This window comes from Trichomonas vaginalis, chromosome IV (assembly GCF_026262505.1).
Source record: "Trichomonas vaginalis G3 chromosome IV, whole genome shotgun sequence".
NCBI lineage: Eukaryota > Parabasalia > Trichomonadida > Trichomonadidae > Trichomonas > Trichomonas vaginalis.
In genome coordinates this window covers 37,885,481-37,911,580 of record NC_067206.1, presented here as the reverse complement: position 1 = coordinate 37,911,580, position 26,100 = coordinate 37,885,481, and the positions used below count along the sequence as shown (strand labels likewise).

At 35.5% G+C, this 26,100-nt stretch overlaps 9 protein-coding genes and 2 pseudogenes across 11 annotated transcripts, besides 4 other annotated features; 6 read left to right on the top strand and 5 right to left on the bottom strand.

The window, feature by feature from the left end:
- Positions 1-790: part of a mobile genetic element that runs on past the window's edge.
- Positions 791-810: 20 nt separating this feature from the next.
- On the top strand, positions 811-2,490 carry TVAGG3_0240900 (annotated as a pseudogene). Its single transcript has one exon. A coding segment is annotated over exon 1 (1,680 nt).
- An 865-nt stretch (positions 2,491-3,355) lies between these two features.
- Positions 3,356-20,521: a mobile genetic element.
- On the bottom strand, positions 5,704-6,078 carry TVAGG3_0240890 (uncharacterized protein; the record flags this gene model as incomplete). Its single annotated transcript, XM_051227674.1, has 1 exon — positions 5,704-6,078. One exon carries the CDS (start codon positions 6,076-6,078, stop codon positions 5,704-5,706), a length of 375 nt encoding a protein of 124 aa, XP_051112660.1.
- On the top strand, positions 14,410-16,541 carry TVAGG3_0240880 (organellar and viral DNA polymerase type B; the record flags this gene model as incomplete). The annotated part of the gene is made up of 1 exon (XM_001320014.2): positions 14,410-16,541. A coding segment is annotated over one exon (2,132 nt), but the record flags the coding sequence as incomplete, so codon positions are not given.
- On the top strand, positions 16,558-17,909 carry TVAGG3_0240870 (organellar and viral DNA polymerase type B; the record flags this gene model as incomplete). The annotated part of the gene is made up of 1 exon (XM_051227673.1): positions 16,558-17,909. A coding segment is annotated over one exon (1,352 nt), but the record flags the coding sequence as incomplete, so codon positions are not given.
- Positions 18,104-18,331, bottom strand: TVAGG3_0240860 (uncharacterized protein; the record flags this gene model as incomplete). Its single annotated transcript, XM_001299802.1, has 1 exon — positions 18,104-18,331. The coding sequence occupies one exon, from the start codon at positions 18,329-18,331 to the stop codon at positions 18,104-18,106; it is 228 nt and encodes a 75-aa protein (XP_001299803.1).
- On the top strand, positions 18,366-18,815 carry TVAGG3_0240850 (uncharacterized protein; the record flags this gene model as incomplete). The annotated part of the gene is made up of 1 exon (XM_001299801.2): positions 18,366-18,815. One exon carries the CDS (start codon positions 18,366-18,368, stop codon positions 18,813-18,815), a length of 450 nt encoding a protein of 149 aa, XP_001299802.2.
- A 1,422-nt stretch (positions 20,522-21,943) lies between the features above and the next one.
- Positions 21,944-26,100: part of a mobile genetic element that runs on past the window's edge.
- On the top strand, positions 22,199-22,633 carry TVAGG3_0240830 (uncharacterized protein; the record flags this gene model as incomplete). Its single annotated transcript, XM_001295786.1, has 1 exon — positions 22,199-22,633. The coding sequence occupies one exon, from the start codon at positions 22,199-22,201 to the stop codon at positions 22,631-22,633; it is 435 nt and encodes a 144-aa protein (XP_001295787.1).
- Positions 22,634-22,843: a terminal%2Cinverted (terminal inverted repeat of Maverick transposon ID:TVAGG3_0240760).
- On the bottom strand, positions 23,112-23,305 carry TVAGG3_0240820 (annotated as a pseudogene). Its single transcript has one exon. A coding segment is annotated over exon 1 (194 nt).
- On the bottom strand, positions 23,889-24,948 carry TVAGG3_0240810 (uncharacterized protein; the record flags this gene model as incomplete). The annotated part of the gene is made up of 1 exon (XM_051227672.1): positions 23,889-24,948. A coding segment is annotated over one exon (1,060 nt), but the record flags the coding sequence as incomplete, so codon positions are not given.
- TVAGG3_0240800 (uncharacterized protein) lies at positions 25,210-25,638 on the bottom strand (the record flags this gene model as incomplete). Its single annotated transcript, XM_051227671.1, has 1 exon — positions 25,210-25,638. One exon carries the CDS (start codon positions 25,636-25,638, stop codon positions 25,210-25,212), a length of 429 nt encoding a protein of 142 aa, XP_051112657.1.
- Positions 25,685-25,945, top strand: TVAGG3_0240790 (uncharacterized protein; the record flags this gene model as incomplete). Its single annotated transcript, XM_051227670.1, has 1 exon — positions 25,685-25,945. One exon carries the CDS (start codon positions 25,685-25,687, stop codon positions 25,943-25,945), a length of 261 nt encoding a protein of 86 aa, XP_051112656.1.

Genomic DNA, 26,100 nt, shown 5'->3' with positions numbered 1-26,100 from the left:
TTGAAGAATTGGAGAAACGATCTAATGAGATTAACGCTGAGAAGAAAAAGGAAGTACCAAATATGAACAAACTAGATAAGATGATTAAGGAATATAGAGGATTGGCGAATACATCGAGCGTTCTAATAAAGGAAGTAGAAAACACGACAAAGCTGCAGAAAATGATTCATGATGAATTACTGTTAGGTGAATTTTCTATAAAACAAAGACAGAGTAACTTAATGGGTGAGGCTTATTATTTGGAGAATTGGTATAATGAGAGGTTAAAACAAATGTCGACTCCAACACCAACTCCTACACCTACTCCTACAGTAGCTCCAACACCAACTCCCACTCCTGAACCAACAGTAGCTCCAACGCCAACTCTGAACCAAACTGCTCACGCAGGTCCTCCACCAATGTCGAGTAGTCATGGTATAACATTAAATAAACCAACACCTACACCAAAAATAACTCCTGTATCACATCCTAGTACAACTAACCCAGTATCTGATTCAAATCAAGCGGAAAGATCACAGGTTCTTAAAAGAGCTAATACACCAACTGCTTCCCCTATTAGAACACCAGAGCCAACTCCAAGAATCACAAAGGCGCCAACACCTTCACCGACTGTTGAACCAACTCCAGAACCAACAGTACCTCCAACTCCATCTCCAACTCCATCACCGACACCTACAAAAGCACCTACTCCATCTCCAACTCCGACTAAAGCTCCGACACCGTCTCCAACACCAACTAAAGCTCCAACACCGTCTCCAACTCCAGCTGAACCAACTGATGCAGAATCTATTCAAAATTGGTTAGACGAAGAAAAGCGAAAAGAAAAGGCTGCAATTGATGCTGCACTAGATAAAAACACACCACCACAGACACTTGGTGGTTACATGTTAAAGAAAGACAACATTCAAAGACAAGAACGTGCATTGAGTGTTGCCAGAGAACAAGCACAAGAAGAGAAGAAAATAGTTGAAGGAGAAGCTTCAAATAGAGGTGGTCCAGGAACTTACAAAGGATCAAACTATCCAGCAGAGAAAGCCTCGAGTGATAATGTTGTCTCAAGAGCTACTGATTTAGTTACCCATGGTATTCTAACTGGTGCAACAGCTGTTGGTAGTGCTATTGGAACCAGTGTTGACACTGTTGTTGATACTGTAAGAACTGTTACAAATCCTACACCTGAAGATAGGAAGGAAGAATTTCTTACTCTTAATACAAAGGCAAAACCAGGGATATGGATTGGTCGTGGAATTTTAAATGCTGGTAGTGCTATTGGCAATGGTGCTTCAGCGGTAGGGGGATGGCTCGGAAGAACAGCAACATCAACCGCAAATGGAATACTAACAGGTGCCAAATCACTTGGTAATTGGGCTGATGATAAGTATACAAAATATTATGAAGAAAAAGCTCGTAAGGCTAAGGAAGAAGCTGAACGAAAGGCGAAAGAAGAAGCTGAACGTAAAGAACTAGAGGAGCTTAAGAAGAAAGAAAAAGCTCGTAAGGCTAAGGAAGAAGCTGAACGAAAGGCGAAAGAAGAAGCTGAACGTAAAGAACTAGAGGAGCTTAAGAAGAAAGAAAAAGCTCGTAAGGCTAAGGAAGAAGCTGAACGAAAGGCGAAAGAAGAAGCTGAACGTAAAGAACTAGAGGAGCTTAAGAAGAAAGAAAAAGCTCGTAAGGCTAAGGAAGAAGCTGAACGAAAGGCGAAAGAAGAAGCTGAACGTAAAGAACTAGAGGAGCTTAAGAAGAAAGAAAAAGCTCGTAAGGCTAAGGAAGAAGCTGAACGTAAAGAACTAGAGGAACTTAAGAAGAAAGAAAAAGCTCGTAAGGCTAAGGAAGAAGCAGATAGAAAGGCGAAAGAAGAAGCAGATAGAAAGGCTAAGAAGAAGCTGATAGAAAGGCGAAAGCAGCAACACCATCGCCAACTCCATCTCCTTCACCATCTCCATCTCCTTCACCATCACCAACTCCATCGCCATCTCCATCTCCTTCACCATCAATAGCGGCTCCTGTGAGACAATTTGGTGCATGGGGTGCTGATTTAGTCAAAGATGCTGCACAAGGAATTGGAAAGGAACTGAAGAACACAACATTAGGTACAATAGAGCGTTTTGGTAATCTTACGGATTACACAATTAGATCAGCTGCTAATCTTTTATATAACCAGACTACTGATAACGGTACTGATGAATTGGCTGTAAACGGACTAGCATCAATTAAGAAATCAGCAGAAGATAAATACGATGAATGGAAAAAGAATATTAAGGGTGAATATAATAAGTATGCATATCCTGAAGAACATATGAAGTTAGAGCTTACCAGACTAAGATCAAAATATGGTAATGAAACAACAAATACTACAACGCAAACGACGAAAGCTGACAGAAAGATTGATGACACTCCTACTCCAACTCCTGCAATGGCGAACATCACAACAATTGCTCCAAGAGTTCCAACAGGAGAAGGTATATCAGGAAATGTTTCAACTACTCATAACATTACTGAAGCAGCTAATGTTTCAGCAGTTGAGCAACCTGTTGTTAATGTAACTCAGGAAAACGCTACTGAAACATCAACACCAAGACAGGATGTAAATAATGAACGTCCAGAAGTTAAGGAGGTTGCAAAAGCATACCTGGAGAAAAATACTACACAAGTTCTTGAAGCAGAAAAGCATCTCAATTCAGACAAAACACCATCTCCAACTCCTGAAGCATCAGTTCCTCCAGCAATTGGTGGAAATATACCTTCAGTATCACCATGGCAGAAATTTTATGGATTGTTTAAAGGAGCGAATAAGGTAATGGATGCTGCTGAGAATCTCCAAAAGTTCAAGAATGAAGTCGCAACTGGTGCAAAGGAAATAGAAGAGAATGATAAACAAGCTGCTGAATTAGCTAAACAACAAGCTGAAGCAACTAAACAAGCAGCAGCTCCTAAACAATCTATATCTAAGTCTCAAAGACAAGGTCCTGACCCAAGTGCTAAAGTCAAACAGAATCCAACACCACCTGCAGCAGAGAAGTCCAAGAAGGACAAGGACAAGAAGAAGGATAAATCAAAGAAGGACAAGGACAAGAAGAAAGATAAGGATAAGAAAAAATCGTCAAAAGATAAAAAACATAAAAATTTATCCAGTAAGAAATGAGTCAAGTCATTAAAGCATCAACTAAACAAAAGTGGTTAACTGAATATATAAAAGATGGTAAGGTTCCTGATGGATATTATGTACATACAATGAAAGACGGACGTGTACAGTTCCGTAAAGTCAAGCAACCTCTCAATGATGAACAGATCAGAAGGAAGATCTCATTGTATGAAACAAAAATAAAGGACTTACAAGCTAAACTCGAAACCCACGATACTTCTCAAGAAAACTAGGCATATCTTTAACATGACCTTCATTAATATTTTTCCTCCAATACTGTACTTCCATTTGTGACAACCTGTTTGGATTACCTTCACGCATACCTCTACCTGTCACTTTTCCTGTATTTTCGTTCTCAAACGTAACATCATACTTTACATCATTACCGACAAGTTCATGACCATCAATACTTTTAACAGCACCGTGTCTTCCTTGATCTAAAGTTTCTCCTTGCTTTAATCCATGCTCTATTTTTGTCCATATCTGATAACGTGGATATCTTGCAACACTTCCATCTTTTGCTCTTAACAAGTATGCACTTGTATCAACTGAATCAACTGTATAATAAGAAGGATCAAGATGTCTTCTTTGTTGGTTACCTTTACCCCATGTTCTTGGTTCAACTATGACTTGAACTTTTTGACCAGGTCTTAAGTTATAAAGGTTATTTTTTCTGACATACTCTTCTTTCAATCTTTGCTTCTTTATATATTCCTCATTATCCTTTTCTGTGAAATCATCAGGCTTTTGTTGTGTGCTTGAATGATATTCAGTGTTGTAGTCATTAATAATTTGTCTCATTGTATCTGCAGTGAAAGGTGGTGTTTTATCACCTTCTTTGAGGTTTAACTTCATATGTAACATAGTTCTAATAGTTCTACAGAACCTATTAATAATACCTAGTATGTTATGATTGTATTTCTGTGTCGTCATGTGCTCAATGTTATGACTGACCAACAGATCTCGAACATTTTGTGTCGTATAAGCTGGGTCTTCATCACTAGTAAGTATTGTAGGCTTCATTTCACCTGTAGCTTGTGAAATGAACTTCTGCATTGCACTTAGAACATTGTTTGAGTTCTTTTCACTCATTGGGAACGCATAACCTTTTCTACTGTTTACATTGATGAACAAAAGAAAATATGGTGGTGTTCCACCAGGATTCTCAAATGTATCGAATTGATAAGCTCCCATATCAGTTGAATATATTGGTAGCATCAAATCCTCTTGTATTAAAGTTTTTTCTTGTTTACCAACAGTCATTTTTTTATTAACGTTAAAGTCTTACAGGCATTGAGTAATCGCTATAACCATCATGGTCTGCGAATTCATGTAATCTTGATGCATCAGGTTCTTTCTTCGTTGGTGCATGAAACCTTGCTTCATCATAAAGGTTCATATAATGGTTTGTCACGTTTGGGGTAGACCCAATTTTTGCATATTGAGGATATGAGTAATGATACACTAAGTTGAACCCATTACTACCATCATCAACATATATCTTTGGTGGAGGTTGTCTTATTAAATTCCTTCCTCTTGGGGCTTTGAGTTGGACGATCTGATCTAGATCATTGTAAACAACTCCTGTTGCAGTATATTCTGTGTTGTTCTCTGGGTTAATGTTCGTCATTTATATGAGAATAAAACAATTTTTACTCATAACAAATGAGATCGAAGTCAATTCTTTATGGTGCAGCTAATCTTCCAATTGAACCAACAAGCAATGTTGATTCAAGAACAACTAATAACATTGTGATAAAGAACTATCCATCTGGTACAGTAAGTGATGCTCCAACAGAGATAAAAAAAGAGGAAACAACTACGAACTCAGAAGCACCAATGTATCCTCCTCCTTTAAGTCCATTAACTTCCAACCTGACCTCATCGAGATCTGTGGAGACTTCATCGAGGATTGGTGTAGAAGAGTATTTACTTAGTATATACCAGAAGATACTTCTAGACCAAGACAAAGAGCTCTTTTCTAACTTAGTGAGCAAAGATCAGATCTTACTACCTAAGCCAGACTTGGAAGAAGTTGTTCACAGAATGACTGGGTTCAAGTGTGAAATAGACCTACTGGACCCAGACATCACATGTTGTGGTATTCCACCACCTTTCTCAAAAATAGCTCAGATCAGAATCATTGATGAGAACAATATTGCTCAAGAGTTTAAGTATGCATATAATGCACAATATACTGAGTTAATAAGTAGGTATAATTTATGTCTTAAGTATGTGATCGTTTAACCGAAAAGTGACATTTCCAATGAGCCAAAGACTACAAAGGTTCTTTGACCTAATTGCTGAGGAAGATGAACCAATATCTGTAGGTAAAGCAATGAGAGTTCATCACAACGTATTTGGTGAAGAAGATCCCTTCTCAAATCCCGAAGAAGCAATTCTTACCATGTTCATAATGAAATGGTATGAAAAGCATCGTGAGGTTGAAGTTTCATACTACACGTTCTTGTATGAGTTAGGAAAATATAACGTCAAGATGAAAGAATATCTTGAAAAGAGAAACAATGAATAAAACTTATCGTTTACTCAAGTAATTATTTTTAGTACTTTTCGACGTACTTTTTGATCTTGTCAAGAGCTTCGAGCATCTGCTTCTTTGCATTGTGCTTGGCGAAGATGGCTTGCTCAATGGTGAGCTCGAAGGCTTCTTTACCGATCGGCTGGTGTTCGCGAAGATCTTTGAGTGCATCAAGAACTGCAGTGTACTCTGATGGTAAATGGGAGCCATCAATGAGTGTATAAAGGATGAGCATGTACTCCTGCAGTAAGTTCTCCTGTTTCAAGCGGGACTTGAACTCTTCGCGGAGATCTTGAAGCTTTTGGAGCTTCTCAGTGGCTTGAAGGTAGTCAATGATGACCTTCTCTTGTCCCTCAAGTGCTTGTGGGAGGAAGTGGACATAAGCTGTTGACTTCATCAAAAATGAAGTGGTCATGACACTTTTTAAGTTAATGTCCGAGCCATACAGTGATGTCGAAGCAGCACATGAACCAAAGAAGAAGTCTTGCTGGGAAAAGACAAAGATTGTTGGTAACGCAATCCTAGCCATTTGTGTTGTTTTGAACTTGATCGTACTTCTGATCTTGTTCTACAAACTCAACAGAGGTTATTGTCTCAAGTAAACACTTATTTTTATTACCATATAAATGATTTTTACCAAACCTCCTTTACCTTTCATAGGTAATAAGTCGAAGATCAGGAAAGATCTTATCGACATACTCAAAGACATCAAAGGGGATTATGTCTTCGTTGACCTATTTGGTGGTTCTCTCTATATCTCTCATCTGTTGCATATTATGTTCCCAAAAGCAACGATCATAGCTAACGACTATGATAACTACGTTGATAGACTGAAACACATTCATGACACGAATGAAATACTTAAGGAACTTAAGGAGAGAATAAATGTTAAGCCAGATGAGAAAATTCCTACTGATCAGAAAGAGATCGTCAGAGAAGTTATAAGTAAAGCTCCATACATAGACTGGGATACATTATGTTCACGTCTTCTCTATTCTGGAGCATACAAATACTATGATCTTGACACATTAATGAAGAAAGTGTTATACCTCAGATATACTAACTTATTTGGTGAAAACATAGATGACTATCTTGAAGGTTTAACTATTGTTCATAAAGATTGGAGAATACTCTTCAATGAGTATAAAGATCTTCCCAATGTTTTCTTTATATGTGATCCTCCATACTTCCATACTTATTCTATACAGTATGGAGATGAATGGACTCTTAAAGATACTGTAGAAACCTTTGATGTCCTTAATTATCCATCTATTTACTTCAGTAGTGATAAATCTTATACAGAAGAACTTATAGAGATATTGACAAAAAGATATGGAGAGAAATTTCCTATGAGAAAGCATGTTATAGATAGAGGTTTAATTAATCCTAACACTCAGAAAAATAATGAAGTAATATATGTCACTTTTTCTGTTAATGGAGAAGAGAAAGATCAAGAAGATAATAGTTGATGAGGGAACTGAAGAAGCGACGACATTCATCTTTGACGACGGAAAGCTCACATTCGTTGTCGATAAAAATGGACAACACTTACACAAAAGAAAGAGACCAAGAAAATTTTTAGATCTCCCAAAAGCTAGGAAACCAAAGGAACCATTTCCAGTACCAGCCGTCCAAGAACCAGAGAGACTTTTGATACCAAAACCTGTGGTTGACAAATATGATCCAGATCAGTTCTTCCCAAAAATACCAAAGTTAGAATAAAAACTCCTTTATTTCTTTAGTATTATATAATAAGTCTATTAGTAAGCTCTGTTCTCGTTCTGTTCTGGTATTTTGACGTCTTTTCATGGTCTCGCATAATAAGATCATGAACTTTTTCTTGAGATACTCGAAGAGCTGAGGTAAGTTATCATATTCTGGATATGTAGGAAGCATCCCTGCTATCGTAAGTGTTGTATCAATAAGGATTGGACTTATATCGGAAAAGTCGAGATCTGGAGTAGAATAAGAAGGTAAGTCTCTTACATGTAGGTAGTCATTATATGCTTTACGCATGAGACTGAGTTTCTGGAGCACAACTATGAGACTTTGGTTCTGACGTTCAAGTTTGCTTAAAGTTCTCTCCAAGCTTCTGTAATAAACGTCAACCTCTGTAAGAGCAGATATTTTTGCATTGATCTCGGAGATCTTTTCTTGAACTTCACCAAGTTTGACCTTAACTGACGTTTGAGCTCCCATCATGTTTTCATCAAGGTCATTCTCTATGTCATCAATGATATCTTCCCATGAAGTCATGTTTTCATCATTGATCTTAACGTGAACACTCATGAAAAAAATGTCATGTAAAGTATAAATGTCAGATTTTTACTCTTGAGCTTCTTCTCTCTGGATTGACTCGTCTGTAGGGCTTAATGTGCCATCACGTTCGACCAGAAGGTTCTGCTCAGGTCTGTCAAGGAGCTGTCTGTAGGTCGTGAAGGTTTCAACGAGTCCTTGGTAAGGAGTTTGGAGATCAACATCGACCCATGGGTGTTTGCGTAAGAAAGCAGCAAGGCTTTCACGCTTGGAGTCAATGACATCTTTCTTATTGGTTAATCCTTCTTCAAAGCTTAGGATTACTCCTGCAGTTGATTCAAGTCTTTGGATCTGGCGTCTGGAAACCTTGGTGAGTTGTCTTATCCTCTCGTTTCCAAATACATGCAGGAGATATGCAGAAATTACTTCATTAAGTTCGATTAAACAAATTGGATGAAGATCAGTCATGGCTTTTGTAAAGCAATCTTTTGTAAAGTCTTTTGTAAAGCAAGCTTTTTTGTAAAGCAGTCTTTTGTAAAGCTGTCTTTTTGTCAAGAGTCTTTTGTAAAGCAGACTTTTGTAAAGCAAGTCTTTTGTAAAGCTGTCTTTGTAAAGCGTCTTTTGTAAAGCGTCTTTTGTAAAGCAGTCTTTTGTAAAGACATAACCGACGACCGAATGTCCCAAGATGGTACAACACCAGCTCCAGCATCACCAACACTAGATATGATGGCAATGATGATGCAGATGATGCAACAGCAAACCCAGCTTATACAGCAAATGCAGGAAAAGAAAACTTTCAATAAACCTGCAAAGAACTCACAAGATCTTGAAGCTGGACTCAATGCTCTCAGGAACGACTACAAGAGAGAGCAGATGACGTTTAGGAAGAAGGGTGATGAAGATTATGAGAATGATCCGATCGAGGAAGACGAGATCAAGTCCACTGCATCCACAAAGACCCTCCAGGATGAAAGAGATGATGAGGGATTCCTTACCAAGTCTCAAAGACTCTTTGTCCTTGAGTTCTTCACGATCTCTGCCTTGAGATCTATGAGGAATTGGAAGGGTCGCGTTCCAAGTGGCTCAAACAAGCGCGAACTACTCATGACCGCAGTACCGCTCACTAAGACAAAAGTCCAGCTCATGGACTTTATCCTTTCCGCTTGTCCCGACGAGATCTAAGATCTGATCAGAGTAAAAACTTACATTTATGAGCTAAGCTCAGTAATAATTAGTTGTTTATTCTTTCTTCTCATACTTCTGTGCAAGGTTTCCACGGAAGAACTCAAGCAACATTTGGATCTTTCCAAGCTTTCGACCTTCTTTTTCGAGGTCATCCTGGTAAGTTCGGAATGCGTCAACGTGTGAGCTCGCATAGAATGCAGCAACAACAACCTCTTCTGCACCTTCTTTGCTGTCAAGTGGCATGAACTCGAATCCTTCCATTCGACCAAATAAAAGTGACAAAAATGTCAATGAGACCCACTCGTTGCATAGATGCTAAACCTGGTCCGAAGATGCAAAAGTTCTTCAGAACACTCATGTCTGACCAGAGGGAGTACGGTCATGAAGAGGTCATACAGATCTTCGATCAGTGTGTACCAAAGCCTGAGAATCCAGACGAACTCTTCATGTAAATTTACTTGCTTCAATGGAGAGATGAGAGACCAGGTATGAAACTCAGACCAATAACAATCTTTCCAGGTTTCTGCAATTACCTAGAACAAGCATGCCAGATCAAATGGTCTGACACCATCTTCCTCCAAAAATAAACTTTATCGTTTATAACACTTCAGGATCTACATCTATTTCTTCTGCTTCATCCTCAATGTCGATCTCTTCGACAGGTTTGATAGCAGCTTTGAGTAAGTTCTTACCCATTGTCTTAAGTTCAACTGGGTTATATTCTTTGTCTTTACTCTTTGTTGATTTCGTGAGATCTACATATAAACAATAACTTTTAGTCTTGTCAAGGTTTATTCTCGCTGAGAAATGGTCAGGAATGTTTATAGCTATCTTTTCAAACTTGAGTAAATTAGCTAAACCTTCATTTGTGTATTTCTGCTTATCGACAAAGATCATGATCGGACTTGCACTATAACCATACTTTCCTTGACATAATGTTTGTGGTAAGCATATAAGTAGTCTCTTTGCTGTTTTATTTTGCTTCTTCACTTCATCTACAAACTGTTGGATCTTAAAGAACTTTATATGATGTTCAGACATCTTTATATACCCGATAAAAAGTTCAGATAAAAAAATAATTAGCTATATTTTTATTAGTGCATAAATGAGTCTTTCTTTGAGATTTTCTGATGAAGATCTAACTTTGGTAAGATCTTTAAAAGATGATGAAAACATTCTTTCTGTCATTGATGAAGAAAAGAAATACTTCAGTAATGATGTAAAAATAGAGCTACTCATTCATACTGAGAAACAGTTTGTGATCGTGATCTTGAGTTAAGCAGCTCTGAACCAAGCGAATACAGTCATAAATGGTGGTAAGAAGTCTTGACCTTTTCCTGTTGCATCTGTGATTCCAGCTACTGTGTGAGTATGGTTTCCTGCAGATCCGCAGAAAATACCTGTACTAACATCTCTAGGGTCATCTGTGATATCATATCTATTCATACCTTGTCTATCAGAACCTGCTGCAAGATTTGTATAACCTCTTTTTGTCATTGAATGTGAATGCTCTCCATTAGTAGATGTTGTTGCACTGAACCTATGGGAGTGTGGTGGAAGGTTTTCAACTCTGATAGTCTTTGAACCACCAAAGTCCATTGATGAGTTAGAACAGTAAAGAAACTGATCAACAATCGGTTGCCAAACACCTCCATAAAGGGTTTGCGGGCTTGTTGAGCTCATTGATGTAAATATAGAACCAATTGGATACATCATGTCAAACATGTTAGAAGGTCTATAAGTATAATCTACTGTGGTGACATCGTTCAAATAAAACTCAAACGTATCTCCAGGATGAATAGTTAAGTTTGTTCCATCTTTTTTGTGGAACAACAAGTTCAATAGATTTACCATGACTCAATGTATAGTAACTTGGACCTTTTTCTGATGGACCAATGTTATAATTTATAAATATTGCAACTTTACCCATATCATTATTACCAAAGCTAACTGTAATGCTTTCAGGTATTCCATTGTTTACAGATGCATTAGAGATCTTTGAGATCTGTTCATTAACATAAGTTTTGTCTGCTTTGTTGTCTAAAGAAGTTTGAAGTGAATTTATGTCGGAGATATTGTGTTTATGAGATTTCAAAACTTTGTTCGTTGCGTCAAGTTCATCTTTGTCAGCTTTACTTTTAATAGCATCTTCAACGGTTATTTTTGCCTTAACTCTCAACCTAAATCTTGGCTCAACTAATACACCGTTAACAAAGAAGTATGAAGCATAAATTTCAGCGTTATAACCAAATGATTGTGGTGCTATACCTGTGTCATACTGTACAGTACAGTGTATGTCATAACCTTTAGCACGAATGAATTTATATCTTCTTTCATTAACATTTTTCGTATTCACTTTTTCACCCTGTGTTAAATATCCGTGGTAGTCCGTTATAATCTGTTCATCTGAACTTATATAATGAACATGGTTCTTGTCAGCTTTCTTATCTAACATTGCTGGTAGTTCATATACTTCGAAGTTTCTGGCATGACCTTCAATGTTCGTACATTTACTATCTAAACTGTTAAGAGTATCTTTTACGCTAGTGCTTGGATCTTCTTGTGGAGCACTTGAACCTAAAGTATAGTTCAAGATAATGTCATCAGCTCTTATTTTCTTGATTTGAACTGGTTGGTCATTATCAGCTCCTATTTTATTGATTATAACAGGTTTGTCTTCTCTTGAACGAATTGATTTAACTGTCAAAGGTTCAGTGAACTCATTATTTTTCAAAGGAAACAATGTTGTATTGATGTTTTCACCATTAATATATACTTCTTTTGTATCAATACCAGATGGGAATGAAACTCTTTCATTAACTTTAACTGTTGTACCATCACCTGGGTACATATCTTTCTCTGGACCTTTGATTGTCTTAAGTATGACAGACTGTGATAAAGTATATTCTTTAGATGCAACTTTACGTATCTCTTCGTCAACATAACTTTTGTCAGCTTTGTCTGCAATCTTAAGTGCAGTTCTTCCTCCATTATTTTTGTTTCTCCTCAACTTTCTTCGCTAATTCAGCAAGAATGAGATAAAGATAATCAGTAAGGTCATCAGTACCAGACATATTAATATTATTGTTCTTTCTTGATGTATTAGCAACTTTCACTAAGGTCACAAAAATCAGGGTACAAAGTACTTAACGTAGAAATGATTGTTTTTGGTCCAGGATCTTTCTCTTCTTCATCATTAGCATCACGTGGCATTGGAATTGGTTCCAAAGTCCAGTCACATCAAAACTCTCAAGTTCCATATAACCTTCATTTCTGAATCTTTCTATATGAGTTATCTTCTGGAAACTTGTTTTAGTCTTTTCAACTAAATTTTTTATTCCATCCACAAAACCTCCTTTATGATTTGGACCAAGATTACCCAGAGTGTCAAGAACAGTATCTATACCTTCTTGACTTTCAACAAAAGCCCAAAGAGCATTTATTTGACTCTGGAGTGATATCCATGAGGCTGCAGTAGCACCGGCGTTTGCTATGGCAAAGATGAATGATAAAGGGTTGAACTTAAGACCAGATTCTTTATCTTTGACAATTTCAACGAAGTCATTGATATTTTTCTTCAAGTATTCCTTAGTCAGAAGAACTCCATCGCCAGCTATACCAGTTGCTTTTGTCTTTCCTTTAACATCAAATGTGATTGGTTTCTTCAATAAAATAACTTCTGGTGTTGTACTGATGCTATCATTAGTGGAGAAAAATTCTCCGACATGACTTGCTAAGTATTCTTTCGTCAATAATGTTCCATCACCAACAATACCAGTTGCTTTTGGACCATCTTCTGTGAATGTCAATGGTTTCTTTAACATAACTTTATCTAAGTATATTGCAATACCACTATTTTGTACTTGTTCATGACCTAATATATAAGCAAATGCTGCGTTTAAAGCATTATACAATGTATCTTCTTTAAATGTTAATTGACTGTTTTCAATCATTGGTATATTGAACAGTGTAGACCTTGGGTCAAAATGAACTCCATGGTCAATCGATAATAACCGTTTAACATGATATATTATAGTCTCTAATGCTTCATTAATATTTACCTCACGAGTTTCTTGCAAACCATTACTCGCCATACATGAAAACATATAATCTCTATCAGTTGTGAAGAATGGAGCATCTAAGTAATTATTCTCTACTTTTGTCACACGATTCTGTAACGCTTGAAGGTATTGATTTAAGTCTGTTTCAACAATTGTACCATCTGGTTGCTCGATAGGTAATATACCAGGACCGATGGTAATGTCTTCATCAGCACCTTCTTTATGTATGACTAAAGCATTATCAGTAATTCTGAGAGTATATTCTTTATATTGAAGTACGCTAGACTTATAACATTCATATGCATATGGAACAACACTCATTCTTTTACTACATATAAAAATGATGTATTATCTACAATCGACTGATCCTAATAACTACGGGACAATACAGTTTCAAGCAGATCCTAACATGGGGCATCCAAGTAAGATAAAGATGAGAGTAAAAAGTGTCAGTACTATGGCGAACTTTATTGTTTGTGACGAAACAGATTATTTTGTCTTACAGTTAGACGAAGATGGAGAAGAAAAGGTGTGTACATTTAAGTCAGCTCTTTCATTTGATATGGATACTATTGTATCAAAACTACAAGAGATTGTAACAAAACAGTTTGATTATTATAACAAGAAAAAAGGTCAACATAATGTAACAGTTTCACTGAGTGCTACGAATCAACTTATATTTACGTCACAGGACAAAGGACATAAAGTCTATTTAAAAGATGCTTCACATAGAGCAAATCTTATTTTAGGTGCATATGGAATAGAACTACCTATTGTACATAATTATTATCTACAAATGCCAAAACCACCTATGCTCAACTTCGGGTATCAGTTATACCTTCGTTCATCAATGTCTGTCATCTCTGGGTTCAATAATATTGACCAAGTTGATGATCGAAGAAAGATCATGTACAGATCTACATGTTATAACATCAATGAGTTCTGGATATCTGGTAAACCACTTATATGTAAGGAATCCTCACCATGGATAGATGCATTTCCATGGGAACTAACTAATGTTACGTTTACCTTAGTTGACTTCCAAGATCAGCCTGTTCGATTATTGTCACCAATGTTTATGGTGATAGAGATTAAACCAGATAAGCCAGAAGTTAGAGAAACCAATGATGTCAGTGATGATGATACAGAATCTTCGTACGATTATGATTACGATGACGATTAAAAAAAAATAACGTATATTTTTTTATCGGTTATAAAAGACCAACATGCTCAATGCTATAAAAGGATTAGTTAATAACCTTTCACCAGAAGATAAGAAAGGTATGCTTGATATGTTTGGGATCAAAATGCCTAAGAAAGCTAAAGACATTACCAATAAATTAGCTCTGGCAATTAAGAATCAAGGAGGTACAGGAAGTGTAGCAGATATTTTCAAGAATGCTAAGAGCTTCTATGATGACTACAATGGTATCATGAATGTTCCAGCTTCAAATTCCCCAGTTGCTTTAGATCACGATCAGAGATCTCATAATAGAGCGTTAATGGAGATGCAACCAATATACTCAGACCCTCCACCAAAGATTGATGAGAGCGAATTAGCATACAAAGAAATACAGAATGCCTTTTACGTTGTTAAGAACATTAATGGTCAAAAACTTCCTGATGAGAAATGGTTAGACCCAATAACTAAAGCAGGAGAAAGATTCATTATGTTTAACATTGACCAATACAGTCCAAGAGGAAAAGATTACTTCAACAAGATGTTTCCAAGAGTTATGGCAAAGTTCATTGGACAGATAGACCTTTTCAAACAGAAGTGGACATTCTATTACGACTTTGATGAGAAGAGAAACATTTTGCGTCATTTGAACATCAATACAATGGGATCATTAGTTCATCAGTTACTTAATGAAGCTCCAATAGCAGAAGTACAAGAATTAGCATCTAAAGTCCTTGAATCAAACTATGACTTCTTCCTTTGTAGTATTCCTTCGTTAAGGAAGATCGAGATCTTTGACTATACAGCTTATTCAGATGTTGATGCTTCTGCTTTGAGAAAAGGAACGTACACACCATATAAACTCACAGCTGAAGAACAAGTTATGTTAGATACGATGAGAGCAGCAGGTCAAGAAAAGATCGCACTCAAGATCATCAAACAAAACCATTCAAAGAAGAGAAACAGGTCACGTAATGGTCAGCTTTGGACATGGACATGCAAATTACCTATTAACTTAGAGAGGTATCAGATCTTCAACGAACTTAATGCAGAGACAGCAAAGAAGATGATGAAAGATTCATGTTTCATCTACGCTTGTATTCAAGCTGGTGTTGACGAAGCAACAATTAATCATATGAGGGAAATCATTCGTGTCAAAGATTTTCCAATGTCAAAGATTAAGGTTATTGCCAAAGAAACAGGAATAAGGTTCCATGTCATCAAATACAACGAGAAGTATTCAAATCATTCATATACTTATGAACCAGATGAAGAACCAAAGATGACAGTAGAACTTTTATTAATGTATGACCACTACATGTTGAACGAAAAGCTTCCAATAAGTTCAATGTTCATCAAGAACTATGAAGATGTTTGTAAGTTGTGCAAGGATTGGACTTTAGAGAAGAAGATGTTAGTTAACAGAAGATATGAAACAAGGTATGCAATTAACTCAAAGTTAGTTACACCACTTGCAAAAGTCATTGAACTCTTGTTTGCTAACAATTATTTCGAACCAATTAGAACAGGAGAACTTTGCACATACTTCACAACGATGTATAATGAGAACCTTGAAGAAATGATTGACCTCACATACAATGAGCGTTATTGCGCAAGGATGAAGAAAGATTGGAGTTCAGAGACGAAGAAAGACATGAAGTTCCCAAGAGAACATGTTTTCTTTGCTGACTTCGAAGCATCAACTGATGGAAACATTCACAAAGCATACAACATTTGTTTCATGGAAGATGACGATGATGGTTATACATCAATTTGGGGAAGTGACTGTGCGTCAAAATTCCTCGAAGCTTTACCAGATAAGAGTTTAGTTTATTTCCACAACTTATCGTACGATGTCACTTTTCTCATGTCTCAGTTAGAAGAGATTACAGGAACTCCAATCATCAAAGGTTCACAAACGATGCAGATACAAGGAAAGTACAAAGGAAAACTTCTCTGCTTCAAAGACTCTTATGCAATCATCTCAACTAAGTTGGAAAGATTCCCTGAAATGTTTCACCTCACTAGTGGTGAAAAAGAAGTTTTCCCATATAATTACTACACGGAAGAGTTAGTTAATACAACTAAAGTTGGTAACATCGATGATGCCATGAATCATGTCAAAGATATTGAAGCTTTTAATGAGAACATTGAGAAGATTGAAGATTGCAAGATTGATGATGAACACTTTGACATGGAAGTTTATTCGTCATTCTATTGCGGTCAAGATGTACGCATTTTACGAGATGGCTTTCTTAAGTTCCGCAATGACCTCATGACTGAGTTTGAAATAGATGCTTATGATTATGTTTCAATAAGTTCTATCTCAAACAAACTCTTTGAGAAGAGAGTATATTGGAAGAACGGTAATCTCTTTGATCTTGCAGGAAAACCTCGTGAATATATTTCCAAGTGTATTCAAGGAGGAAGATGCATGCTAGCTGAGAACAAGAAGCAATACAATGAAGGAGAACTCATCACTGACTTCGATGCTGTATCATTGTATCCATCAGCAATTGCTAGACTTTACTGTTTAGAAGGAATTCCAAAAGTTATGACAGAAGAGATGAAGAGCAGTGAATACTTGTTGGAGCATCTCTTTGATGATGACCAAGCTGAACCAACAAAGGAAAAGTTCATCTCAGGATTTTACTGTCAGATCGAGATCTTGTCGATCGGTAAGAACTCAGCATTCCCATTGATTGTCGTCAATCCTGACATCAACCCTGACTTACATGTTGCCAGAAGTTCCAATACATGCTGCAAGATGTTCGTAGACCACATTACGCTTCAAGATCTGATCAAGTTCCAAGAGATCTCATGCAAAGTCATTGATGGATACTATTATGATGGAAAAAGGGACATGACAATAAGGAATGAAGTTAAGAAGCTCTTCGAATTACGTGCTAAGTATAAGAAGGAAGGTAATCCGATACAAGAGATCATCAAACTTCTTTTGAACAGTATCTATGGTAAGACGATATTAAAGCCCATTGACAAAAAGATTCGTTTCATCAAGGACAATAAGCTCACTGACTATATCATTAAGAACTATAATGACATACAGACAATAGAGTTCATCCCCGATTCCGAACTTTCATGTGTAAAGTCATTTAAACCTATCGTTCGTCACTTTAACTATTGTCCATTAGGTGTTTCAATCCTTTCTATGTCCAAACGAATCATGAATGAAGTATTCTTCACAGCAGAAGATTTGGGCTTGAAGTTGTTCTATCAGGATACAGATAGTTTACACTTGTATGAGAAGGACTTAGATAAGTTAGCAGAAGAATACAAGAGAAGGTATAACAGAGAACTCATTGGAAAAGCACTGGGTCAATTTCATTCAGACTTTGCAGAGATTACTGCAGGACATATGTCTAAGGCACAAAGATCTATATTCGTTGGAAAGAAGACTTACCTCGACGAATTAACCAATGACCTCAAGGAAATTGCTTTCCACTGTCGAATGAAGGGAATCACACAGGACGTAATTGCACTTACTGCAAACCAAATGTTCCCAGATGCGATACAAGTACATTATGACGAGAAGAAAGGTTTGTTCTTCCCTGAGAAAGTTGGGGAAAAATATAGCATCGTGGAATTGTACAAATCTCTTTATGAAGGTGATGAGATAACCTTTGACTTGTGCATTGGTTCGAAACCATGCTTCAACAAAAATAAGGACTTCACTATTTCAACGAAGTCATCTTTTGAACGTAAGTTAAAGTTCTAAACACTTACTTATTATTTTTCTTAGCTTCTTCCTCTTCTCTCAATTTCTTTGCAATCATTCGTGGATTCTTTGCGCGTCCAGCTGCTAATGCAGCTAATTGTTTCTCTGTGAGTTTACGCTTTGGTTTAGCTGGTTTCTCTTCTTGTGTTTGTTCTTTTGGTTTGAGTTCATTAAGTATTTCTTCACGAAGTTCATTCTTGAGTGCTTCTCTGTCGAAAGTATTCTCAGTCATTTTGTTAGGAGTAAAAAATTTTATTAGGATAGAAATGACGTCAAAACTTTCACCAAGTGAAAAGCAATCAATCATATTGAATGAAGCTAAAGGAATACAACATCCATTATATTATGTTTGTCATATGAAGAATGGTTCAGTTCAAGTTAGAAAGAGAAAGGCACCATTGAATTCACCAGCTCCTGCCCCAGCTCCTGTTGTTCAAGAAGCTCCTAAAGTTGATGAGAAGAAAGAAGAAGAACAAGCATATACTAATAAAATGTTGTTAGAGATGATGACAAAGATATTAGAACGTAACAGTGTAGTTAATGAACCAAACATGGACCCAATTGAACGTGAGAAGGAAACTAAAGAGAATCAAGAATATGTTCAATCAATGGAAGAGAAAAGAATACACTTCGATGATGAACCAGAGCCTGAACCAGAACCTCCTAAACCTCAGCCACAAATAAGACGAATAATCCCAAGAATAAGAAGATTGTAAATTTTTTATAGCTGAGAAAGATGTTGAACGATAACCTCAATACATACAGTATTGCTGATTCCATCAGACAAGTAAGATATTATTTCGATCAAGTTGATGGGGCAGTTCCTATTGGAGATACTAACCATAGATATGTCCCAACAAAAGTGCCAGCTATGCCGACAAATACTATTGATAACGGTTATATTACATTTAACATATCACCACCTGGTGAGAACATGATTGACTTATATAATACGTTCATTAGTGGTTATGTCGATGGTGAGTGCATAATTACAACAGAAACTGAACCAGCTGATGAAAAAGTTCCTAAATATGATGGTGAAGTATATAAAGAAAGAGCTGTTGAGACAGCTCCTACAGGATCAAATGTTACAGCAATTAAAGCAATTGATACTAAATATGCTGGTGGCAAATCATGTGCACATCTTCCAGCAATTTGGTTGGGATACATTGATTCATTCTATGCTGTTGAATCATATCAATTAATCGCTAATGGTAAAAGTGTTTATACACAAGATAATGCTAGAGAAGAAGGTTACATTACTTCTACTGCATCTACAACAGAAGCTATTAAGAAAGTTGATGTATTTAGTAAGGCTAGACATAAAGATGTTTTCAATAGATGTGATACAGTTCGTTCTGGACAGATTATTGAGTTCAATAAACCAATTAGTGGTGCAACTACATTAAAGTTCCACATACCAATCAAGATTGACCTAAGAAGATTCCTAATACTTAATAACATTAGATTCCTTCCAGCGTTTGCTGGTAACTTACAACTTAAGGTTAAGTTCAGTATTGCTGGTATGGTTTGGACACCATTAAGTTATCAGGATATTCTACCATTACCGAACATGCAAGCCAATGTTACAAGCTATATTCCAATCACTAATCACTTCACTCCTATCTATGAAGGTATCAAAGTTATTGATACTGTAACTTGGAATGCCGATAAGAGTACGATATCATTTGGTACCAAGTTTATTAAGTTCACTAAGAAGAATGCAAACTTCTTTGAAATGATTACATACTGTAACTCATTCTCTTTGGACCCTAACATCTATAGTGATTTGGTGACAAGATATTCGGCAAAGACTCTAAACTTCCCAATCAAAAGAATTGACTGCATTACTATGGATGGTTCAATGGCTAAAGGTGAAGGAACTCCTTGTACATTCACGGCAGCATTTACTCCATTATATGTGAACACCATTTATACACTATTTAAGAAAACACCTAATTATAACACTACCTATGAAAATCCATTGTTTGAACAAATTCAATTGAACTGTGGAGCATATGGTAACATACCCGCTGAGGCTCAAGCATCTAATGATCCAATCTTCTATGAGATGCAGGCAAATGCCACTAACAATAATAACGATACTGTTGGCTTCAACTATGATGTCATGAGGTCTATCACAACCACATCAGTCCCTCAATTTGGAATCGAGTCAAATGACTTAGGTCATTACCTATGTGGATTCCCTTGCGAAACTGATTATACATTCCAACAGGGTCAGTTATCTAATTCACCTATTACATATAAGCTTACAGTTAAGCCAACAGCAGAGTCTATTAAATATACTGAGAAACCAGTGTTATGCTTCTTACGTCACGTTTGCCTCTCCATACAGATTAAACAGGTGGGACCACCTATCGTACTTCTCGACGATTATGATTTATCAGCCCCTGCTAGTGAATAAAGGTTAGTTTACATATGAACGTTTATTTTTACACATATATGCGTACATATGCGCGCCCGTATGGTGTCAGTTTTCTGTCACTTTTTTCATTGTGTCGGTGACTGTAGCTGTAGGCTACAGGCGACGCACAATGTATACTGTACTTTTATATATGTATATATTTATATATGTATATATTTATATATGTATATATTTATATATGTATATATTTATATATGTATATATTTATATATGTATATATTTATATATGTATATATTTATATATGTATATATTTATATATGTATATATTTATATATGTATATATTTATATATGTATATATTTATATATGTATATATTTATATATGTATATATTTATATATGTATATATTTATATATGTATATATTTATATATGTATATATTTATATATGTATATATTTATATATGTATATATTTATATATGTATATATTTATATATGTATATATTATATATGTATATATTTATATATGTATATATTTATATATGTATATATTTATATATGTATATATTTATATATGTATATATTTATATATGTATATATTTATATATGTATATATTATATATGTATATATTTATATATGTATATATTTATATATGTATATATATATATATATATTTATATATGTATATATTTATATATGTATATATTTATATATGTATATATTTATATATGTATATATTTATATATGTATATATTTATATATGTATATATAGTATATATAATTTATGTATATATTTATATATGTATATATTTATATATGTATATATTTATATATGTATATATTTATATATGTATATATTTATATATGTATATATTTATATATGTATATATTTATATATGTATATATTTATATATGTATATATTTATATATGTATATATTTATTAGAAACTGCTTCATGCTGTGTTGAGTATTGTTGAATTGGAAACTGCTTCATGCTGCATTGAATATTGTTGAATAATTTGAAGTAGTGGTTTTTGAAATCAGCACCCCTATGAGAGCGCTGGCGACCGAAACACCACTAGTAAGATTGTGTATTAGAAACTGCTTCATGCTGTGTTGAGTAAGCTTCGATGTCTTTATCAGACCATTTAAATTAACCACTCACATTCTCACTGTGGTCCATCTAAAATTTGTAAGCTTTATGACATAAAATTATATTATATGCAGGATCCCACCTATTACTTAATCTTTTTGGAATAAATGTTTTATAATATTTATCGATTGATTGTAATTTTTTGTATAAAAAAGTTTTTTATTTATATTAAAAATATATTCGGTTAATGATATTATCTTATAATTTGTAAATAAATCTAGTAATAAAATAACTTTAATAGTTGGTGTCACTTTTTCGAAAATTCTGTTTTTTTCGTTTTCCTTATTGAATTTTGATATTAAAATAGTTAGTATCCCTAAGTCGTGTACTGAGGCACTGCGCGCCTCCGTACACCACTTAGCGGTTTTGACACTTTACGAAACCGGTAACGTATATTTTACAACACAACCATAACACCAACTTAACCTTTAATATTTACAAAACCATCTGACACATAAACGACTTCACTAACGAACTCACTAACGAATTCACTACCGTCCTCACTAAATAAAATAACCTTATTTTTTTTTTTTATAAATTTTTTATTTCATTGTAAAGACATGTCCGACTACATTTACTATGACTCTTTCCCAGAACGTTTCCGTGAACTATTCAAAACTCAAGTAAAACTGAGAAACATGCATTTTAACAAAGACAGACCCATTGACGATGAAAGAAACCCCGAATATATTACAATCCCATATGACGCAAAATTCATTGCATACATTCCTTATGGTCGCAGAGGAACGAAAACTATTTCAACAAAGAACAAAAATTATTTCTGGAGCGATGAAGAAAATTGCCTTATCTACATAAATGCATACTTAAATAAAGCTACATATTGTACAAAAGAAGGTTGGACTGGATTTGAGCTCTACATATACGACGACGATGGAAACAGACATTGTGTATACCCATACGATAATATGTACCATTGTTTTCATCAAGCATTAAACGAATACATAGTCAGTAAGGGTCTCATTCCTGTTGAGTAGATATGCTTTATTTTTGTTCTGTCATTTATATAAAAATAAAATAAAAAATAATTTAAAAAAAATAAACTTAAAAATAAATGATATTACTACCTTCACGCGTATGAAAACATAGCACAAAAATAAATTTAGGTGAAGTGGTGAAATCTCACCTCTTTTTTCACCTGTTTTTTTCACCCTGTTGAATTCATTGCTTTATAACTCTCTTCCTTTCTCCAACTCTTCTAACTTCTTCTTAAGTTCAGCAATGTTGTCCTCATGAAGTTTAATCTTTCTCAAAATTCCTTCTCTATCTAATGGTTGCTTTATCTTTCTAAACTGAACTCTACCATCCTTCATAGTATGAATGTAAAAACCTTCTGGAATAGTTCCTGATTTAATGTATTCTACCAAAAACTTTTGTTTCATTGCTTCAGTGACTTTATTGTCATTTCAATCAAATAAAAATTTTAATATTAAATAAAAATAACGTTATTTTTCAGTAAGGAAACGCAGGAGTTTTACGATTTATTTGAGGAGTAGGTTCTGGTTTAAATGTTGGAGTCGGTTTAGGAGTTGACTTTTGAACAGGAGTTTGTACTTCCATAGGTTCAGGAGTCATTGAAGGTTTTGCTTGTGAAGGCGTTGGTTTTGACGTTGGTTTTGGCGAAGGTGTTGGAGTTTGTTTAACTTCAGCTACTTCAGTATTATTTACAACATTTGCTTTATTTCTTTTCAACATCATAACTGCTCCTGCTGTAGCTAGCAAACCTAGTGGGAGACCATATCTTATATAAGGACTTGACCAAATGCTATTTTTGACAGGAGCTGGTGAACACCTAACCTTGGTGAGACTGCTCTTTGCCATTGTGCAGCTCGTAAGAAATATTCAATAGGTGCTCCATAATCGTTTGGTAAAGTTTGTTTCATAGATGGTGAAGGTTCACGAGAGCTTGATGAAGAACTCATTTATAAGCTTTAAAATAAACGTTCATCCTTTATTCCTCACTGTCGTCCGCAGCTAAGTTATAGTCATCTAATCTTATTATGGGGATGCCATTAGCACGCACCGGAATGGCAAAGCAACAATCCCTCATAAATCCAATAAGTGGTTTTGGTACATTTTCACTTGCTAGTTCAATAGGTCCTTTAACAGACAATTTGTATGTTATTGGAGCAGTAGATGTTTGACCTTGCTGGAAGCAAAAGTCCACTTCTGTTGGAAAACCACATAAGAAATGTGTGTTGTCATAGCTATCCCATTTATGTTCCACACTACCATCATCCACCAATGACCTCATAACATCTTCATTAAATCCAATCATATCATTGTTTGTATTGCAAGCGCTCGCAACCATTTCATAAAATACAGGTCCATATGGTTTTTCAGGTTCTGCAGGCATATTTCCATAAGCTCCCATGGAAAGCTGAAGATATTTAAACTTAGGGTTCTCAAAATTAACATAATAGTTGTCTTTCTTTCTAAATAGTGCCCAAATACTTTTAACATTAATAGGCGTATAAGCTGCTGTAAATGTTGCACTTGAACTATCTGTATTCTTTGAGAATGAACCGTCCATAGGAATCCAATCCATAACTTTAACAGGAAAACATAAAGCCTCGTTTGTATAATGTTCTACAAGTTCTGTATAAATGTTAGGGTCTAAAGAGAATGACTTTGGATGAATAAAACATTCATTAAAATCCATCTTTGTTCGAAATAGTTGCTGGGTTACAGTTGTAATAGTAACTGTTCCACTAGCTTCTACTGACTTCGTTATCATAGTGAATGGTTCATTCCATGGAACAAATTTATTTGTTGGTGGATTTGAATCTGAAGCAAATGCAACTTTAAGAGTTGGATTGAAAGCAACGATATCATTTACAGATATAGATGTGCATTGTAAGGCGTCGCTACTGAACTTTACTTTAAGCTGAATGTTTCCTGCAAAAGCTGGAATAAATCGAATAGCTTCTAATGGAAGGAATCTTCTAACAGGAATTCTTAAACGAAGCTTAAAATCAAATGATTTTCCTGCTGTAATTGGACCACTAACAATTTGTCCTGTTCTGCATGTTCCCGAATGACTCCATACATCTTCATGTCGAGTCTTTGAGAAAACATCTACTTTCTTTATTTGTTCGGTAGTTTGTGAGTTTGAAGTTATATATGCTTCTTCTCTTGCGTTGTCTTGAGAATATACGATACGACCATTTGCAAGGATTTGATATCCAGCAACTGCATAGAAAGCGTCATCGAAACCAATCCAAAATCCTGGTGGGTTTGTTTTATTGGAACCTGAACCAATTTCTTTATCTGCAATAAATTGACCTTCCATTTTATACGTAATGAATGTATTGTAAAGGTCCAACATATTTTCACCAGGAGGTGAGAGATTGAATGTTACCCATGTGTTATCTTTAGCAGTTCCAGGTTGTGATGGAATCTTTGCGTCAGAATATTTTCTATTAGTGTCACCAATTTGAACTGCATTGTCTATGATATCGAAATATGAGCGAATCTGATGAATATGCTCTGCTGGAGTAAATTCGTTTAGCTGTTCGTTCTGCATGTCTTTCCTTCGGATAAAAATATCTATTTACTTCATTATTCTCACTCTTCTTCTTGGTATTCGTGGTGGAAGTTGTTTCTTGACATTTTCAATGAACTGTACATTCTCTTTTGTCTCAACTTCTTTCACTGGTGGGTCAGGGTTCTTTGACTCGGTTTGTTTTTCAATGAAATTCACGAACTTTGCAATAAGCTCTTGGTTCGTTATTGAAAGTACATCTGGCTTCTTTTCTTCTTGTTCTTTTGGTGGCTCAGTTTGAACAGAAGGTTTTATATGGGCTTCGCCCTCGGTGCCATGCACCTTAATGTTGTCGCTTTCTGCATTCGCTAATGGAACCTTTCTTTTTCTTACGTATATTTTACCATCTTTACTCTGACTTACGTAATAGAAAGGATGTTGTATTCCTCTTGCGTCATTTAATATAATAGACTCTCGCTCTGATTTTGACAAGCTCATTTTACATCGGTTAAAGTTTTAATTTTGTTTTTTTATCTGCAGTCAAATGACTCAGACAAGCCCTACGGACAAGACCCAAGGGGTCATAGATGTTGAAGCATTGAAGAAAGAAATTCGTGAGCAAATTTTATCCGAACTGAAGGAACAAAAACAAGAACAAAAGCCAGAGAGACCAAAGAGAAAACTTAGTGAAAAACAACTTGCTGCATTAGCTGCTGGAAGACAAAAGAACCCAAGACTACTGGCGAAGAAAGCTAGAGAAGAAGCTGAAGCAAAAGCTAAAGAAGCTGAAGCAAAGAAAGAGTAAATGGGTTATTTTTATCCGAATTAAATGTATAGACAAATACCTTTATCTGTTGCGTTCAGTAGTGAAAACCCTGACGTCAAAATAAAGGGGAACAGAGTAACGTTTAAGTTTCCAACAGACTGGATTGTGAACATAAATGAAGAGAAGTACATTGG